This window comes from Podarcis raffonei, chromosome 4 (assembly GCF_027172205.1).
Source record: "Podarcis raffonei isolate rPodRaf1 chromosome 4, rPodRaf1.pri, whole genome shotgun sequence".
NCBI classification, from domain to species: Eukaryota; Metazoa; Chordata; class Lepidosauria; order Squamata; family Lacertidae; genus Podarcis; species Podarcis raffonei.
This window is the reverse complement of record NC_070605.1, coordinates 50,261,531-50,283,085: the sequence shown is the minus strand read 5'-3', so window position 1 is coordinate 50,283,085 and position 21,555 is coordinate 50,261,531. Positions and strand designations below refer to the sequence as shown.

General features: G+C 40.3%; 1 protein-coding gene across 3 annotated transcripts in view; it reads right to left on the bottom strand.

Annotated features, from left to right (window-relative positions):
* Positions 1 to 18,251, bottom strand: part of NCAM2 (neural cell adhesion molecule 2) — a 197,262-nt gene extending 179,011 nt beyond the window's left edge. Inside the window, exon 1 of one of the 3 annotated variants that reach the window (XM_053386518.1) lies at positions 17,885 to 18,251. In XM_053386518.1, coding sequence (XP_053242493.1) covers positions 17,885 to 17,936 — 52 coding nt within the window. In that variant the 5' untranslated portion in view covers positions 17,937 to 18,251. The remainder of the gene's footprint in view (positions 1 to 17,884) is intronic. The other 2 variants (XM_053386519.1, XM_053386517.1) reach the window with 2 other exon arrangements.
* Between the last annotated feature and the right edge of the window lie 3,304 nt (positions 18,252 to 21,555).

The window sequence follows — 21,555 nt, the reverse complement described above, 5'->3', positions numbered from 1 at the left end:
CAACATAAAATCCACTGAAGATGCACTTAAGGCCTGCACGAATTTGATGCAGAATGGAAACAAATATAATGATGCTGAAGATCAGTGCTGTGATCTCAAAGACTTCCAAAGTCTATGCTGCCACAAGGAATCCGCAAGTCTCTTTATACTACAACAAAAACTCCTGTATAATGTGCTTCATGTTTTCATTGCTTTAAGAATCCTTCTCACACTTCTAGTTTAGTGTCAAGTGATGAGCACAGTTTCTAAAAGCACAAAATTACTAAAACTAGCTTATGCTCAACTATGTTGCAATGATAACTATATAAACTTAACATGCCCAATCATCAGCACTTGACCTGAAAGAATTGGTGGCAATTGGTGAGATTTTGATGTGCCTGAAAATGTGCTTCTTTAATGACTGAGCCAAAAGATTCCTGATCCTGTGCAAGGTGTAAGATTCACAACCCTTTTACACTATTTTGAAATGGAGCTGAACCAGAATGCTTGGCCCAGCTTTTTATTTGGGTTTGTGTGTGTGTGCAGAATATTGGCAATAAAGTAGGTGGGGGCAAAGTAGTCACAAAAACTGCAGCAGGGGAGCAAAAAACCTTGCAAACATTTTGAGAGAGGAGCAAATATTTTGGCTTAATTTACTTAATAACAAGGTGGCAAGTCCCCACCCCATGCCTTCTATTTCACTATTTTAAAAGCATGTAGCTGACCACAGCAAGCATGCCGGAATTTTCTGCTTCCTGCTGCAGGAGGGATAAAATTGTCCATGGGAACACTACCATAGAAATCACACCATGCAACTGCTAGCAATGGGGTGGAGGAGGTCTGTATGTTGCCAAAGGGACACTTTTTCTAAAACTAAATACCGGTATAGTCTGGTGGTGGTTTCCATTAGCACTGTAGCTCAAGAAGAAAATGTTAGACCTCCCCTGCCTACATGCAATAGTGGGGATCGCCTAGGATTAAAATTCACAAATGTTAGTGCAAGAAACCATACAAATAACCTAACATGTAGGTAGGTCCTGTATCCACACACAAAGCAAAACACTGACATAATGGTAATGCTATTGGGGGGAGGGGGTTCTGAAAAGTCACCACAACCTTTTCCCTGGGGCAGCAGTGGAAGTGCATATATTTTGCTCAACAGTTTATTGTTAGTCTGCTCATGTGCTTCCGAGTGTGAGATGATACTTTACCAGGCCCATTATAATTTTAATATGTCCATTACACAGAGCTTTCCTCCTATTCATGCTCTCAGATAACATTATTGTAATCACTCTAGCTAAGGGCTTTATCCTTCATACAGGAGGGAAAGGGAAAGGTTTAAATCAAAAAGCTTGCAATAATCATGCACTGCACTTTCTGTAAAGAGCACCTGAAAATTACCATGATTTTATAGTTTATCTTTAGCACTCAATGATCCAACAGCTATAATTTCAAGAACTAATAAAAGAATCTCCTTAAATTAGGCTAGGTAGACCCCAAAATGGGGTTGTCATTTCTTAACCCCCATTTGATCATTCCTGGGAATCTAAAAATATAGAAGAGTAGTGTTTTAGGGAAAGAGTTCCTTTTCTTAGGTGGCTATCAGGTAGTTGTATTTTCATAACAAAAACCTTCTAAAGTTAATGGCTGGCATACATTTGGCAGCTACCCTGCACAGATAAAAGGGATATATGGATTAAAGCTACTTAGCATTCTGGTCAGCACTGCAGAGCAGCAACATTACAAACAAAGATTTTACTAATTAGAAAGGCCTTTTTTCGGTGTATTTCATGGACTGCTAGGAAAAGCCCCCTTCCCAATAAAAAAAAAATTCAGAATCAGATATAAAATACAGAGTATGGATGCCAAAATTTCAGTGCTTGGCTCATCCTGTAATTTTTCAGTGAACTTTTGCAGTTATATTTTGAAAGAAGCAAGAACTCAGAGTGACTATTTGATACAAGGGATGAGTTCAGTTTTTCAACATTCCATTTTGCACTCTTGTGTTTTCATACATAAGTCTGCTTCTATGCACTAAAAGCAATGATGAATATCCACATTTAAAGACATATTTTAAAAAATATTTCATCTGAAAATACACCTTTCTAAATATATTCCGGGAAGTTTTTTGAGCTGAGAACTGCATTCAAATTTTTGGGAAGTGTGAAAACTGGTGAACAAGTAAGTTCTGACCCACACGTCAGTCCAGTATGAGCAGATCAGATCAGTTTATACTTCAATTAAAACAAATCAGAATGAACACTCAGTAAATAGCTGGCATCGTCACATACAGGAGGACTCACTAAACAAGTCATCTGGAAAACAACTTCAGTCTCTTTCATAATGATGAAAGATGTCACCTCTTTGCAAATAATACAGCGGGAATGTTCTATGTCACCATTGCACATATCTCATCTTCCATAAGAATATTAGAAGAACTGGATCATACCAAATGTCTAGCTAGTCCTCTTTGCTAGAGCTGCCAACCAGACTCCTGTGGGAATCCCCAAAGTTGGACAAAGAGAAATAGCCATTGTTTGCTTTTGTTCCCTGATGATTGGCACTCTACATCTAATACTGGAGGTAATATGAATTTTTCCAAGTTGGGAACCATAATTAGGCATGGAGAAGGAATCCACCAAGTTCAGACAGGCTGACATGATTTGATCTAGGCATAAATTGACCTGGATCAGTCCGTGAGTCCACTCCGAATTCACAGTTCTGTGGATCCAGTTACAAGGTAGTATGAGGATTGCAGTACTGCCTCTAAAAGCTATTTCTTTCCTTTAAATGTTTGAAAGCAGATAATCCAGCCATCTGGAGCCACAACAGCAATTCCCTCAGGGACTGATGATGTCCCATTGCTCTTCAGGAGAATTGTACAGGGGAAAACATGGCTGGCTCCATGTAAATAGTAAAGGCCTTTACCTGCCTCATGTTTTCGCATGAATTTTTAAAGAGGTTTTTTCCTTACAAATATGCAAAGAACCAGGACAACATAGAATTAGTCCCATACTCATGCAGAGCTGGAATGAACTGCATTTTGACAGATCTAGCTCTCAGGATATTAAGATATACAGCTTGGTAAAATAGCACCTGTCGTGCAGGCAGAAGGTCCCAGGTTCAATCCCCAGCTTCTTCAGGTGCAGCTGGCTGTAAAACTGCCCAGGTTCTAGTATTAAAAGAGGGGGAGATTTCCCTCCATCTATCAATCTATCAATGCCCTGCCTTAATCACCTAAACTGTAACACTCCAGATTATGAAATGTTTCCTCATTTGGGACTTGCTTCAACTCCTTCATCATTTTGGTTGTCCCTTTCTTCCCCCTTTCCAGCTCTGTGATATCCTTTCTGATATACTACAAGGAACCCACAGTTCCACATGTGGTCTTATGGACAACTCTTGTGTTTAAAAGGAGGGAAGTTTCTATGTTCTAACATGTACGAATGGAAAAGTATTTCATGAAGCACTGCCCAAGGGCCACATTCCCTTGTTGGTATCCATTGCTGGGGGGGGGAGGGACACATGCCAATTGTGGGAATGGTCAGAGGCAATGGATGTGCTTCTTAGCTTTGTACAGTAGGCTACATTATACAAGTCACATGAACATATGAGGTTCTACAAAGTAACACTCATGCACAACTCTCCATGCAGAAAAGCAAGAGGCATTATTGCAGAAGAGCATATTCCTGATGAAGAAAAGCACTCAGTGAGGTTGTGGAGAGGGCATGGCCTGGGAAGTGCAGGTGGTTATACGTTAGTGCTGTAATAGACAAACATAGCTGCCCATATTTTGTTGCTGCTGCTGTTACCCTACACGTATAAATAAAAGATATACACCCAAGAATGATATAAAAAGATTAAAGTCACTTCTAAGGGAACTACACCTACCGCACATTAGGACTTAAGAAATTTCTACAGTACAAATCCAACTTGAAGGTTTATGAAAACAACATCTTTCAGATCCAGACATTTACAATACAATTCGTATTCTCTGTGAAGCTTGGGGTCAATTGCATTGCCTTGAACTCCCCTTACATTTCTTTCTTTCACGTGCCACTGATTTTCATATCAAAGATTTACGCGTTAGGTTTCAAACTTTATTATGCAGCATCAGCTTCTCCAGCTTCTAATTCTATTAGTAATAGACATACTGTAGCTGCATGAATCAGCATGTTTGCATAGTAGTATGTAGCACAGATGTTCCAGTGCTATGACCAATGGGTCCTGAAAGAGTAATTAACTCTTAGAATTCTTATGTGCATCACTCTAGACAATGCTGATTTTAAATAAAGGCCAACTGATACTGACCCACATGTTTAGTAATAGGTAGGCATACATTATATTAATGCTTTTCTACACACAAATTCTTAATAACCACCATGTTCATTAATTGAATTCAGCTCAGATTTATTTATCAAACCCATGCCTCTTTCTCATAGTCACATACAATTATCAATGTAAAGGCATGGTTCAAGCAACACTGGAACACGATAATATGTGATTAAAATAAAAAATGTGCATATATGCCAAAAAAGGAGTAAAAAAACTAAATCTAGAATTAAATTTAATCATATCAAATAATATAGTTGATATATTCAGAAAGATTCCATTTTTTATAGCAGTAACATAGTCAGAAAAGAACTAGATGTGTTAAAATTGGGCTGTACCGACACATCTTAAAATAAATACTCCTGTAAAAGTACCAGTCTTTTTTAAAAAGGAAATGCATTACATCATAACCCTATAAGTACACAGAATTTATGAGCAAAAATAGCTACAGAAATCAAATGCAAATCTATGGGAAGACCCATCCAAGCGCTTAGCAGTTGTTGGAATCAGAGCCCAGAACTGCCATAAATGGCACAAAGCCATTTAATATCCAATCACCCAGCCCCAATGCTTCAATGACTAGCAACATGATTTGAATATTGAACATTCTGAAACAGTTTGAAGTTGTAATATAAAACCAGAAACTAAGCCACCAAATTCACATGATATGTATAAGTTCCCTGTTATCTAAAATGCTATATCCTTGGAATCAATACATTCAGAGTATGAATCACAGATTGTGAATAACAGTTATTTCCATAAATAAGAACACCACACCTGTTTTTAGTACTTACAGATGTGTTCTGGTCTTATCTCACATATACAGAGATTAGGACCACTATTATTATAATTTAATACAAACAGCAATAACTAGAAGCCTGTAGCCAAAGAGTTGAATGTTTCATTCAAATCAAAATGAGGCATTCAGCTGCAGAAGCAGTGGTACTGTCAGGGCAGGACTTTGGGGGCAGAGGTTCAGAATGCAAAGAGTCTCTAAACACTGCAAAATAGTAAAGTAATACCCACTTCTTATGGGACATTCAGGAGAACAAAAGGCTAAGGAGTAAATCCTACACAAATCTGGAATGAAGCTCCTAAGGTAGTTAGATGGCACCTTGTACATCTCCCTCTGGCAACTCCTGCAGCCAAGCTGGTGCCAAATACATTGCTCTGCTTTCCTTTGGGCCACATCAGTGAGGTCAAGAGGAGGTCTTGTTATTTGAGCAGCCCACAACCTCCATACACATTGCCCAGGCTTGCATCCCAGAGTGATTACTTTCCTGATGCCAACTCAGCAAAAACAACAGAGGAAGCAGCAGTTATGAGTTACTGGTCTCTGCAGCCACAGGAGGCACTGTGGTTTGACTTCAGCTCTGGAAGTGCACTCTTGAGGCAGACAGATGCCACAATAGTAAAGTTAACACACATTGCCATTTACAGAGAGGGCCCCATAGGATGAGTAAAAACACAGTCTAAAATGATGTAACTACCACTGCCCACCAACATTAGCTACTGCTTCTTGTCACAGGTTGCTTCCCAAGGGTTGTCTGGTCACAATATATTAGTGACAGTAGAAGCTCTTTTAGACTCCTGACTCGGGGTGGTGAACCTGTGGCCCTCCAGCTGTTGCTGGACGCCAACTCTCATCAACCCCTGTCAGCATGGCCAATGATCAGGGACGATGGGAGTTGTAATCAAACAACATCTGCAGAGATGCTGCTAACCAATCACTGCTATTCACATGATCTCTTGTTTTGAGTAAGTTCCTTTTGTTGGTTTCTGTTTTATTCAACTATGTGCCTGCTCCAGTGCCTGATGTTGCCTTGGTTTCTGCTTTTAACCCACAAGCTACTTTGTTTGGTCACTATGGCTTGAATCCTGAGATAAGGAAATTCAAGGAAGGAAAGCTTACCATCTCCTGTAGCTTCTCTGGGGATCATGGGACTCTTCTGAAACCTTTTTTCCATAAACATCCTGATATTATTCGAGGATCAAGGCAATTCCCCCCTTCCTTAGGAGTCCCTGTATTTTCCCCCACAATGTTCAGCAGATGCTCTGGCTGTCCAAAAAGTATTACCAAGGTACATGGGTGGCTTGAGGCAGGGGGAGGCAGAGAACTTTTTTCTGATCAGTTCCTTATGTTTTTCTTTATCCAAGGATGCAATCCCAGGGCTCTTAGCCAGCTTCCTGATCACTCCTCTCTCCTGCAAAATTTATTCAAAGCCAACCCATGGCTGCCCCTACTTGCATTCTCCATCTACTCTTTCTTCAAATTCATATTTCTCTGTTTGTTGCCTTTGGCTTCATTGAATTTACTAGGTACCCTGTCCTGAAGCTTCAGTGAATACCAGGACCACCTCCTAGTGTACACTGTGAAGTTTTCATCCCAAGCAAACTAATAAGTTACCCTTCCTTCACTCAATATGTACTTCAAATTGTTTAGCTTCTTGAACTGAACATTCCAGAGCAACAGAGTAACATGGCCAAACAATGCTAGAAGATTCACAACCACAATACAGCTGCTGCAGGAGTGGTGGTAAAAATAAAAGGTGTCTGGATTTTTCAGTGTTCCATTATTATAATGCCATCAAGATAATTTATACTCTCATTCTAAAAGTTGGTGTAGAATTTGACTATACCCAAGTGCCTACTCGTCTACCAGAAAAAGTGTGAATATTCATCCCTCTCTTCCTTTTCTCCAGCAACAACAATGAGATAAGCAGGATGAAATATCTGAGAAGGGTATTCGGGTGTGGGGAGATCATGGGTGTGTGGTATTTAGCTAGGAAATGAATTCAGATTGGCATGGAAATAAACTTAGGTATTGCCTGAAGTGGGTGAAATCAAAGACTCAATCCAATTTTAGATGGCAATCCCATTTATGCTGCAAAGAGTTTTATTTTAATCTCTTGACTCCCTTAGATCTTAATCATTCATTATTATCATAGTTGTCAAAGTGTTATCAGTATCTACATAACATCAACCAAAGAGAAAATAAAACTCCCTAGACTTCAAATGTAATGGAAGGTTTATGGGTAAACATTCATAGCTGGTCTGATAATACGGTGGTTGTTAAAGATTTCTTAGAAAAATGAGAACTTCACATGTCAAAAAAGTGTAGGTTTATGACCATGTGCTTACTTGTCATTATTCTTCTGCAGTATGCAAAAAGGCCATTGAATCCTGCTCTGATTATTTAAAAAGAATACTTACCTAGTTTTTTATTGGTCTTATACTACTTTAACTAACATGGCTCCCCTGACAAAATACGGGCAATGTAAATTTTGTGAAGTGCTAGAATTCTGTTAGATGTCCATACTTCCCCCTGCTTCACTACAGCATTCCCCAATAAAAAAAGATTTTAATCTATAGTGCAGATATGAGCAGGAAGGTTCTAGGTTGATGAACGTAATTCCCAAGCACCTTATTGTCAATAAAATATATCCAGTAATTAAATGTAATACGACCATGCTAGAGCTCCAGTGAGATTTCCTAGCAGAGAGCATCATATATTTGAAGCAGCTACTGCTTGCCATTGATTTTAAATTTGGTATACAAATGGTAACATAAGAATGATGCTCTTGTTCATTATTAAAGCCCAGATTCTATGCAGCTGCACTCAGGAACAGGCATGAGGACCCTAGTGTAGCTGCAAAGGCACAACTTGTTTCTTCATGTTAGAACAAGGGCCTGATGTCAGCACCAGAGCCCTGCACAGCATACAGCTTAGTATCAGCATTAGTGCCATGCTAAAATGTCTCTTGAATTCCCCCCCTCCCAGTCAATCTCCATCAATTAAAGAGAAAAGAATCTGCATAATAAAATTATCGAAATGGAGAAGTTCTCACAGGTGAGGTGCAGAGTTTTGCTGTTTCCAAGCAGCCAAGGGCTTTTGTGAGCATCCTGAAAACCCCATGACCTCTTCAGCTGAACTCTTCTAAAAGCATAGGAAGTTGGGGGTGGGGTGCTTCCGGTGCATACAACAGCTGTTCATTTTTAAGTGGTCGGATTTAAAAAAGAAAAGAAAAAACCTGCAAGATTTCCCATTAAAAATAATGTCAACAATTGAACGAGTCTCATGCGCTTTGTAACATCTCCTGGCTTTCTATTCTTCAATTAAAGCTCCTTTCCATGGACCTTATCCAGATCAGGAATCACAAGCAGAGAATCTGCAGAGGGCTAGAGAAATATTTAATGGAAATTAAAATGTACACACATTACCCATGGTCATCTCAGAGTAATAAAGCAAGCTTTCAGATCTGAATGCACCTCAAGAATGAGGGAGAAAAATTGAAAACCTTTGAGAAACTGGAGGACGGATTTCAGCATAATTTGAATCAGCATGCAAAGTACTTCCTCCAGGTTCCTGTTTTGCACCAACAAAAAGGCATGAAGCATAGTATCAAGCTGTGTGAGTGGCAATCGTCATTATTTGGGGTAAACAGGCTGTCATTGCAAAAGTGAACACAGCTATCCCATTTCCCTAGGACTATGCCCATAATTATGTTACAGAATGGCATGTCTCTACGTACATCATCTGTTCAAGAAAAACAACCACAAGATCAAGTTGTAGGGTACAGTGGGATTGAGAAACGAAGATGAGCTCTGACATATGTACAGCCCAAGTCATATTTGCCTTTACTGATAATGATCAATCAGTGCCCTGAAGTGCGTTTTGTAAGGTTGTTTTAAAAAGTTTATATTGCTACAGAGGTTGCGCGCCACTCCCAATCTCTGCCGAACAGTAGCATGAATCCAGGAGTTCCAGGAGCTAACCTGGGATGTGTTTCCATGGGCAACACAGAGGAAACTAGTATCCTTAATAAACATGGCTTATTGTATACATACTGTATTTACACCTGGGTGTACTTTGGAGACAGTTCAGAGCATTACATCTCACAAAGGGCTTGTTTCCCACAACAGTGCAGCATTGAAATCCAAGGCATCCTGAACACCATCTTTGTGCCACTGTCCCATCATGCCAAGATGGTTCTGGCCTTCACAGCAGCTCATTAAGTCCTCTCCCTTCTTTCCTAACCTCTAAATTTCAAAAGAACACTACATACCCTTATTACCCAGGCAACCTCCCCATCTGAACTCTGCTATTGTCTTCAGCTAACTAACACACAGCTGGTGGGGAAGACAGCATCTGCATGGTCAATTGTTCTTCCAGTACTTAGTTTTTCCTTCTCTTCTTAATGGTGACACTATCAGCGATCTCCTGAACAGGAAAACTGGTTCAGCCTGTATTTTTTATTTGACTTGCATCTTCCCTTCATTACTCCAAATATTATCTAAATTCTACCATATATTATTTTCTAACATTCACTAACTCTAGCAATTATGAGTGCTATTGTACCCCTATCTGTTACCTCATATCTGTAACAATATATTCATTTATGTTGGGAACCTGGCCCATATCCCATAGCACATGGGGATGGGAATTCAGAAATCGTTTGTATTTAAAACAAGAGGCTATAGGTATGTGCATCTGTCTTGTTTTTACAAATGTAAAAATAACCAACAGTGCAAGTTTTCAAAATCAAAGCATTTTTTTCCATTGCAAAATTGATTACTTTCCCTTGCTAAAAAGGTAAAGGTACCCCTGCCCATACGGGCCAGTCTTGCCAGACTCTAGGGTTGTGCGCTCATCTCACTCTAGAGGCCGGGAGCAGCGCTGTCCGCAGACACTTCCGGGTCACGTGGCCAGCGTGACAAGCTGCATCTGGCGAGCCAGCGCAGCACACGGAAATGCCGTTTACCTTCCCGCTGGTAAGCGGTCCCTATTTATCTACTTGCACCCGGGAGTGCTTTCGAACTGCTAGGTTGGCAGGCGCTGGGACCGAACAACGGGAGCGCACCCCACCGCGGGGATTCGAACTGCCAACCATGCGATCGGCAAGTCCTAGGCACTGAGGTTTTACCCACAGCGCCACCCGCGTCCCTTTTCCCTTGCTACAGAATCATTAATTGAAGGGGAGAATGTAGGGGAGAATGTTTGCGTAAAGATAGCTACCAGTTGTGCAGAATTATTTATAAGAAATATTTGTTTTTACTAGTTATGCAAACTTGTTATTTCCCTTGCTATTTCCCTTGCGATAAGATACATATTACTCTGATTGAATTGTGTAACATTTTGTTTAGAGCTCTTCAAAGAGATTTGTCTTCAGACAACAGCAATGAAGAGGTATATGGAATTAAAGCTGGAGGAACACTGAGAGAAAGGGACAGTACGTGGTACAGTCTGAATGTAGCAAGACTAAATACACTGTTAGTATTTCACAGAAGTTGATTCCATGCTCTTGAATAAAGGAGTAAAAGTTTTTCAAATACTTGCATGATCAACAGTGGAGAAGATATAATGAGGATTGTGACAAACAACTCAATATACTATTTAGAACAAAGGAACAAAGGCACTGTACAAACTTAATTTGTAGTTGTGCCTGGCAAGGGACTAATTGGGAAAAACTTTACAACATATAAGTATCACGTCCCAAGCAGTTACACTACATAGCCCAAGTTCAATAAAGGAACAACAAAACACATGCCTACACAGTTCATTGTCATAATAAATTGAATAGAAACTTTCCCTTGCAAAATCAGAACAGAATGCATTAACACACATAGTCTCCAGAGCCTATCTATGGTTTTTGCATCTTCATGGCCTCTTTAACAAATTTGGTAGTTCTGTGTGACATCAAGTAATTGTATGGCCAATAAAAAATGCGTACCATTAGAGCTCCTCAGATCTGAATACAGACAACATTTCCTTATAAAATGTACCATATCCCTTTTCTTGTGGCAACCAGGTGGAAAGTATCTATTCTCACCAAGTTGAACCCCATAGCACTCCTTCACCTCCATCAACTGCAAAGAAATTCAGGCTACATTTAGTCAACCACCACCTCAACTCATGTGAACAAGTAAGGATAGATATGGGGTACTTTCTTGGAAGAATATTATTATTTTTATATAGCTTATTGGAATGCCATTCTATTACAAGTGCCCCTGTAGTGTGAATTTCAACATCATATAGTTATTCTTATATGTTATATAATCCTGAGTTGTCAGCCAGGATAACCAGCGTTTGGGGGAAAGAGTTTTTCCTCATCTGATAATTAACTAAAAAACCTCAAGGAGCGATGGAGTTCAATGTACTTACAAAACTATGGTGACAATAATGAAGGCAGTTTTCAGAATCCTACCACTTGTTATGGGAGACTCGTTTAGTTGCACTCCAGATGCAGAGAGCTCTGATGACATCTCCCATGCTGATATAGCAACCATGATAGATTAGAGTAAAACCTAAAATGCATGAAGCCTTGAAGTACAAAAACTATGAAGATGCTTGAGCACACCTTAGAATTACTGAATAAAGTACTGGGGTGGTGACAGCATTTAAAAACATAAACACTACATTAAAAAAGCAAAAAAATAAAATAAAAACAAGCTGCAGAGCCTAGATAAACCACAGCTCTGGCTGCCATCTTGACAACTGAAAGTGGAGTACATATGCAATGTACAAGAAGTGAATCATCCATCTGCTTCCTCCAGTTCATCACATATATCACTCCCCAACGTACTGTAGGATGCTGACAAAACTGCAGACGTCATTGTTGAATTCTGGGACCTTTTGAAGGCCTTATCAGTTGCCGCTGTATTATTATTATTATTATTATTATTATTATTATTATTATTAACCAGTTATTGGCTTTGATCCAAAGTCATGCTTTAGAGTAGACCGGTTAAAATAATAGGACTTATTATTTCAGAGGGTCTACTCTAAGCACAACAAAGTCTGGATTTAACCACTTACGTGGCACTTTTCTGAGAGGAAAATATATTATTTGAATAAGTTACACATGTCAAAAATGATGCACAGCTGTGGGTATCGAGTGGGTAATCTTAACACTGCTTAGCTGAGGTCATATTAAAGTGCTTTTCTTTTTTATAATTTATTTATAGAATGGAAGGAATGAATTGGTTTGTATGTGATGTGATCTAACAAAACTCCCCCCCACCCATTAAGGTAAAGGACCTGGTTATTAGAGCACATGATGCATTGCACATATAATTCAGAATTTACAGCCCTCATGTTCAGGCCCAGAGACTCTGCCACAAACATCTGAATTCCAAGTAAGATTTATTTCCAAACATCAGAGGATGGTAGAAAGCAATTATTAAACTTCCAGAAATATACTTTTGCTGAAGTCATCCTGTTCAGACAAATACTCCCATTGATTTCATTGTGTGTGTGTCACAGAAAGGAAGAGATAAATAGATAAAATGAGAAGAACAGTTATTTAAAGCTATTGAGCAAATACCACTAAATTTAGACTCCGAATCTGATTTGCTGAAAAGCATGAAAAGTTGAAATCTTAAAAAAACCCAGCCACAGTGTATTTTCTTGTAAATCTGTAGATAAACTAAATTCTACTGCCATTTAAAAGCCTACAAATTCAATACCTAGTTTATGTTGAAAGCATATTGCATTTGGTTGTCGCCACATTATTATATCTAAAATAGCTGATACTGACAGGCCAACACGAGAGGTAGATAGGCCTAAATTTGGATCTTTCAAATCTCCCTTTTTCACTGCAATATCTAAATCCTTGCAATTTGCTGTGGCAGCAGTGGTTGATAGTTCAAGGCAGTGTGTTAATGGAAGTGAGTGTGTTTGCAAAATGGTAGTAAGAATATTCCTGTTCCCAGATCTGCCATGTACACATATCTAAGGATTCAGATGTAACAACTGAGCTGGTCCAGAGCAGGCCTACTTTAGAGAGAGGGAAATACTACTAAATAGAATATTTCACACAAGAAATTCTGACCAATCAGAGAGGCAGAGGCATTTGGCCAAGTGTGCACTATACTGTAAATGTAGCCAACAACAATTCTCACGCAAATGCTTTCTACATGCAAGTACATACACAAGAAAATGGAGTGCTGCATCAAGTGTACCATCTGTGAGATTTATCTAAAGCTGAACACTGACCAAGGTATGCTACTGATTCTTTTTGGTTTTTATTTATTACTGAGGATTTGTGTTGAGACCAACCCGGAGAACATGATACGTAATGAATAAAATAAATAAATAAATGAAATGAAATATGAAAATATGGCTTTAATATGATGCGAGAGTTGTTTTCATACACAGTGTCCTTACCCATTCACTAAGAAAGGCCTATGAACTCCATGCAGATTCCCATCAGAAGAATCCCAAACAGAATTAATACACTACCATCTCTTTTAGTCTTACAAATAATCCTTTTAAGTAGATGTATATGGATTAAAGCCAATTGAATCCCATTCAACATCCAGCATGATATTGTTTAAGTTAGTAAAAAAAAGTCCTTTCTGACTTTTTTTTGGGGGGGGGAGCAAAATGCTAGCAACATGGTTCAATTTTTAAAATGCAACTTTATCCAACCAATTTTAAAGCTTCTCTCTCACAAAGTAAACAAACTTTCTTGGTTTTCTTTTGTTTTAAGGTCATGATGTTCTTATTTTCAGCCAACAGAGCACTCTTGGCACATTAACATCCTCTATAATTACCTTTCAGCATCAGCCCAATTCTCTTTTCAGGAAGGATTGTAGGAGATCACTCGCCTGTGCTATGCTGTTTATTTTGAAGAATGTAGTGAGGAAGAATAAAAGCCCTGACATGTCATCAGAATGTAACTCTGTTTTGCCAATCAGTTGCTCATCAGGGCAAAAGTAGCAGGAATAGCTACCCTTGTTTGAGTGCCAGGGGTGCTTTAGGTAACTGCTAATGTTAGCAACACTGCTCTTTCCAGGCAAGACTTTTTTGTAGTTCAATCAAAGAGGAGGGAAAATCAAAGTGATTTTCTGCAGTAGTCTAATATTACCTTAATATTACAAGCTGACACTTGTCCAGTCCCTTTTTAAGAAGTGATAGTGAACTTCCTACAGACAAGTGTTGTATTTCAGAAGGAGAGATGGGAGTGTCAGGTAAGAGCCATATTATTTATTCATATGTACATTTACATCCAGGCCTTCAGCAAAATCTTTCTCAGATCATATTGAGCATAACAAAAAGATCAGAATGTACTGTACTTTACTTGTTTCAATTCACCATTGTACAGAAACAATGTCCTATTCCATCATAAAGCTAAGCAGTTTTTGAGATCCCAAATAAGCATTAATATTAACCTCTATGAAATCTTAACCTGGCATCCCATCATCCTCTATAAATCAGAACTCCTTATAGTAACAAAATGGGCTTAATCTATTTTCTGTGAATCGACCTTTTACACATATTTTATAGAGACAACTTAAATGTTGCAAGCCAACATTTTTTGCATCTTCTAGTTAAATGTGGGCCTACAAGGATTTAAATTATCAAGACCAATGTTTCCCAACCTTGGGTCTCCAGCTGTTTTTGGACTACAATTCCCATCATGATCCGACCATTGGTCTTGCTAGCTAGGGATGTTGGGAGTTGCAGTGCAAAAACAGCTGGAGACCCAAGGTTGGGAAATACTGATCTAGACACTTTTCAGATATTACTTTTTTAAAAAGTCAACATACTCTTCAAAACGTGTTTTTGGAGTGCATATCGCCTTATCAGTACAATTAAATGTGTTGATTTGGGCCTTCTTATTTAATTATGACATTGAATAGCACTCAGGCTTGGAAGTTTTTTCCTTCTGCTATTCTGAGCAAGCAGTTGCTTCAGCTCAAACATATTGCGATTGCTTAAAAAGAAATGCATTCTTCCTTCACCAACCTAACAACACAATGCTTTCCAAAGGAACAAGCTTCAACCATGCTTCATAAAATCCACATCAACTATATTACCAACATAAAACCTGAACCTTGGGGGTTTGTATATCTAAAACAAATGACCCCAGTGATTACTGTCTATTTTATTTGTGCCTCCCATATGCTCTCCCACGTCTTTCAGTTATTGAGAGATAACATGCATTCTAAGATTCTAGATGAGTACACAGTCAAGAAGTTAATAGGATGCCCAAATAATTCTGACATTTTAACCAACAGAATTGTTCCAAATTGCGTCCTCCCAATTTTTTCCCAAGGTCCCCACCCAACAAGATGTATGTCTTTCTTGTTAATGAACCAAGTTTTTCTTCTTAATTCTTGCCGTTTGTTTAGGCAATTTTATTTAGCCTTTTATTTAGTTCCATCCACAACAATTGTAGCAATCCGTATGTGGGTTTCAGTGAGACAGATTACTCTGACAAAGATGCACATACACATACAAGCATACGAGGAATGTGGTGGATGAAAATAACATGTTGTATTTGTACCCTAAAAAAAACCAAGAAACATGGTTTGTAATTGACTATGAAACCCAGTGGTTCTGGACAAGCCACTATTTCACAGAATTACTGTATGGATGACAAACTATAAAGCACACTGCATGCTGAAAAGACCTTCAGAAATGATTAAAATACAATCTCTCTTCAATGCAAATTTTATCAAAAGCAATCTGACCCAAAGAACTGATCTTGAAGGCATATGGTCTAGTTCTACTGATGAATCAATAAGGTCTAGCCTTGGATGTGGTATTCTTCAGAGTTATAGCAGAGTGCAAAATTGATCAATAAATATCCTGTTTGCAGTTAAGTCATTTTTTAGGACATGGAATCTTCCCAGCTGAAGAACAATGTGAATTTGCAAATTTGCACCCATCTATTTCTTGAACCTTAGCAACACCATGCTCCACAAACTACCCCGCTAAGCAGATGTGAATGCTTAGGCTACTGTCTTCCATTGCCTCTTCTCTTAGCTCTAACTGTTGTTCTGCTGAATATCCTCAGGGCAGTACTAAATTACTAAATACAATTGATCCAAAGTCTACCCAGAGATAGCAAAAAAGAAAGAAAAGAAAACAGCATTTTCAGTTAAGATAATAGCATCCAGTGACTTACATTCCTAAGGACATGAGATACAAAATAATTATGTGAGATACAGTCCTCAGTATCCCTAATTATCATTGGTTTGAAAATGTGCAACAGTTTGCTCTTAGGCATTTTATAAACCTGCATTGTTGATGTTGCTTAAAAAAAAGATGCTGCAGGTCTTAATTCTAAACGTGTTTGATGGAAGGGAAGCAGGGCAGGAAAATGGCTTGTGCAGCTAATTTGCATATCACTGCCTGTGCTCAGCTGAGGGGGGGGGGAGAGATGAGAACAGAGAATTGAAGAAGTCACATCCAAAATGTCAAGCTGTGCTTGAAGAATGATAGAAGACAGACTCACTCTCTTTCTGCCTGTGTAAAAGCCTTGCTTTGACATAGAGTGAAATTAACAAACTTAGCCATTTCAGTAGAACTCTATCACCCCCTGCTGGACAGAATAATTCAGTAAAAAGAGCAACCTAGAAAATGCAAGTCCAGAAGTAATCCCAGTTGGTGAAATTCCACCCCCCCCTTTCTTAGATATGCTTTATAAATAAAGTCTATGGCATGCATCTGTCCAGCTTTTCCCCAGCATGCATACACACACACACACACACACAAATATATATGAACTTCCATGTAGCTAGTTGCCGTAATACCTATAAATCCTTTCCCAGGGAGGGCAAAACAAGCTCCTCCAGCAATTTAACTGACTCTTTAAGTCATGCCAAAAACTTGTCTAAACAGTTTGAAACGCTGCAATTAATTTGCACAAAGGGGTTCTGTTAGTGCATCCCATTCATACAGTGCAATGTTCCTTCTGCCTGTCCAAAAGTAGTGGAATCCTGAAGTAACCTAGGAGTAAGAAGCACACAACAGGCACAGACCAGCCTCTGTTTCAAGCGAAGCACTGCTAAAATGTACGTTTAAACACACAAACATATATCCGAAAACCAAAAGCGCCGAGGTGCAGCTTCTGCCTTTGCCTTCTTATTGCAATGCAACTGCCATTCAGTTCTAAGGATGTATACATGCCATGCACCACCTTGTATCAGAACGGCTGCGTGCATACCTACACAGATGTGCCATACACAACACAGCACCCAGTGTCTGCTGTTGGCAAATTTAATCCAGGAAAGCTCTCCTTACAGAACCACAAGGAGACAATTTTTTCCTCTTGTGGGGGTGGGGGGAACCTCCAGATTTCCTCACTGGCAAGGACTCCCAACCCCTTTCAAATTCATTCAAATTGGGTAAATCCAGTTTAATTAGTATGTGAAGGAAGGCTTTACATTCAATCCCATTCCTTTTACTGCAGTACCAGGAGAGGGGAGGGGAAGAAAAAAAAAATCAAAATCAGCTGTGAAGAAACAAGGACAATCATTGTTCCGAATGATCAGAGAAAGATTAGCCCCCAAGAAAACTGCAGTTAGCATACTCGTTCTCCATCGTATATCACAGACGTATATATCAACGGGGAGATCTTCCTCGATTTAAGAAGGTGACCAATGCAAAAGGCAAAATGATATTTCAAGTGTCAGGTTGCTGCTGCTAGTGGCGATAGGAGTGTGAGGGTGGGGGGTGCGCGTTATTTTAATTGCATTATAAGCATCACGAAGAGATGGAGGAAGATTGAGGGGCTCATGGAACAAGGGAAGGAAGGGAAGCGAGGGGGAATCGTTCTCCTACCTTGCCCGCTACTGAGGAACAATCCGAGCAGGTAAAGAGTCAGGCGGTTCATTTTCAGGAGCTCCCGTTGGTGGACAGTTCCCAAGTTAAGAGGCGCCGAGCGGAGGCGAAGCCAGCAGTCTCGCTCCTACTTTGCCGCCGCCTCTGCTGCTACTGCGTCGCTCTCCTCTCGCTCAAGTCTCCTCACCCCTTCAGTCAAAGGCGCGCGCCCGCCGCGCGCCCGCTCGCACATAGACGCGCGCCGCGAGAGCAAACTCCAGCCCCGAAGCCTCCTCACGAGCGCCGTTCGCCGAGTGACTGCAAGCGCCTCTTTGCGCCTCGCTATATCAAGGAGGCGGCGGCGGTAGCAGCAGAGGAGGAGCCGTTACACACACACACACGAAGGAAGGAATGGGAAGTATCCCTCCGCCGGCACACATGCACGGCTTGATTTAAAACGCACACACATACACGCACACAAACGGGAGCTGGTCCAGCTCGACGAGCGGTAAAGAGCGAGGAAGGGGGAGAGAGAGAGAGAGAGATTCTTCCGCGCCTTTTTGGCGCTCAGGCGCTGCTTCTTACAACATTCCGCGCCTTTCCCGCCCTGGCGGAATGCCGCCGAAGGGGAAACGGCTCTGCTGGCTGGCTGCGAGCAGGTGGGAGGCGCGAAAGGGCAAAAAGCAATGTGGCGAGGCCAGGCAGAACAGGAAAGAGAGAGGGGGAAAAAGTTTGCAGGAGCTGAAAGACGACGGATATGCAGATTTGGAGGGGCTGCGTGGGCTCACATGCCTGTGCAGTGCGACAGGTTGCACCGAGGTGCGGGGAAGGAGGGAGACGAGTCGTGAAGGAAAGGCTGCTGCTGCTGCTGCTGCTGCTGGAGGAGTCTGTGGTCAGAAAGATTTCTACAGTGGCAAAATCTGCCTGATAGGTGCTGCAAGCGGGGTGGGCAGCGGTGGGTGAGGCTCCAGTACAACGCGGGGAGTGGCTGTCTGTAAAGACATGTCCGTATCTGCGAGGGGAGGCGGTTTTCTTTTCTTTTTTTCTTGCTTTTTTAATGGGGAGGAAAACAAAATGGCTGTAAGGAGAAAAGAGAAAACAAATCGGGCATCTGGAAGGCCACCTGAGACCGACGTGGGGGTGAATGGCTTGAGGCTATGCCGTCCAAAACGGGAATGCCCAAAGTTGAGGTGAAATTTCCATGGGGAATATAGGACATATCGGGAGAGCAGGTGAAAGGGCAGAGAGATATAACCACACCATCTTTGGGTGATGAGGATTTAAAAGGCGCTGAAATAATATGCATGGTTGAAAAGGCAAGGAATGGCTAAGTGTGGGTCGATACACCAGAAACAAAGATTCAATCTCCAAACCAGCAAGTCTGCATGGAGAAGAAGCTATGCAACCAGTGCAGGTGCAGATTGGCATCTGGATTGTTACTTACTGCATTTATACCCCTGTCATTTCTCCAATGTACTCAAGGCAGCGTACCTAGTTCTCTCCCCAAATGCATCTTCACAAGAACCCTGCAAAGTCCGTGCTAGATTAAGAGATAATGATTGTTCCAAATCACTCCCCTTCATGCTGAGTTGGGATTGAACCTGAATCTTTCCCGTCTCCAACACTGTAATAATGATGCACACCTGGCTTCCAATGTTCACCTGCATCGCGCTTCTTAGGGCACCCCAATGTAGCAGTTTGACCCATTTAAAGTGGGTGAATATGTTCATACCCTTGTGAGGCCATTGATTGGGTGCAGCTAGAGCTGAATTGACTCCATATCTTTGGGCCAGTGCTGGTTTATATCTAAAATTAAAAATCAGGAACATGAAGTTTGTAATCAATCTCACAAAAAACCATCTGAAAATGTTCAAAATTTTGTGTAAGCCAAGTGCTTGCTTCTCTATTCATATTATCTAGAAAGTTGTCATTCGGGATGCACACTGGGTTTGATCCAGGAACTGTCATTCTTAAAGTAGACTCATTGAAATCAGTGGTTACTAAGTCAATCATGGGCCTACTCTGGCTATGTTCACACATCTGAATTGCTAGAAATTTCTGAGAACAGCATTATTATGAACTACGTTAAAAGAGGGGTATGAAATGCACCTTTCCACTGTAGTTACTAAGATTGAATTTGATATATATGGAGTTCTTTTTAGACTAGGGAAATCTGAAAATCATACATCAAATTGTCAGATCTCATGAAATATGCCGTCAAATTCCAACATGGAACAGTGAAACATAACAAAGGCTGTGTTAGGCTATTGGACTTCCAGTGCCGCTTTGGAACATAGAAATATGCCTTATACTGAGTCAGACTCATTGGTCCTTCTACATCAATACACTGGCTGTCAGTGGCAGCAGCTCTTTGGGGTTTCAGACAGGTGTCTCTTCCAGCCCTAAAGGGGGTTGAACCTGAGGTTCTCTGCATGTGAAACATGTCTCCTATTACTCGGACAAGGCTCTCCCACAGTTAAATCAAGTAATCTTTAATTCAAGTAAAAGTGATATGAATTAACTTTCAAAGATTTTCAGTAGCAGCTCAACACATATATCTATGCTTTCAAAATGCAGTCTGAATTTACTAGCATACTGTGTATGTGTGTGTGGGGGAGATTGAGTGTTCATCCGTCTACACACTTGTCAGCGTGCCATCTGTATTCTCTAAGAACAAAAAAAACACATGTTTATATGATGACAGTTAAGGCTTGAAGGGAGGAAGATTAAAATAATAATATATCCAAGAAAATATAATAACTTTTGTGCTAGGCATTGCTCTCGATTTCCAGCTTGGACCTGTTATTTCCTAGGTACCAGGCAGAATGGAAAGAAACATGTGGATTTACAATTATATCAAACAGAGAGGAAGACACAATGCCAATCTCATGAAGGCATATGGAATAGCAAGAGCGCTAGGATGGGAGTTTAATTACATGGGGAGTCTATGGGGACAAGGGGATGAAAAGGATGAGGAGAAGGTGAAAGGGGGGCAATTATGCAGGAAGTATAAAAGGAAGTACTAATTAAAAGAAGGTTTATGATCAAGGGGCAAATATAGAGATAGTGGTGCAGTGATTATGCAGACCTGGCAGAAGATGAGTGTTTTTATTATAAGAAGGCTTTAGAGACTGTGGCATGGACTATTTGCTACATAACAAAACAATGGCTTAACATGGTGGCAGCAGGACCAAGGATAGAAAAAAGGAGCTACAATTTTCACTATATGTAAAAATGTACATTAATTGTCCATGGTTAGCTATGTGTGGGTGAGACCACTGGATAACTACTTCAAGGCTCAAGGTAGCATAACAAGGAGAGCCATGATGCAAAATCATATGATGCATATGAGCCATCATATGATGCAAAATATTATTTTTGTCTTTTTTAAAAACTGTAAAGCTTTATCATTGAAACCATATTTCACCTGGATCTACAAAAAAAATGTACATCCTCATACGCCAAGGTGATGTGAAATTCTCATATTCCAAATTAACCTTGTGTGGGCATTCCGTTGCATGTAATTAATATTGTGTGAACCAGGAGAGGAGGACTGTGGTCTTTCCCCCCATCTTCCCCACCATATGCCACTTGCTTAGATACCTTAATAAGATGTGAGTAGACAGAAACCTGTAGAATAGTTCCATCAGTAGTAGTTAGCTATGGTAGCTAATAGAACATCCACTACTTCC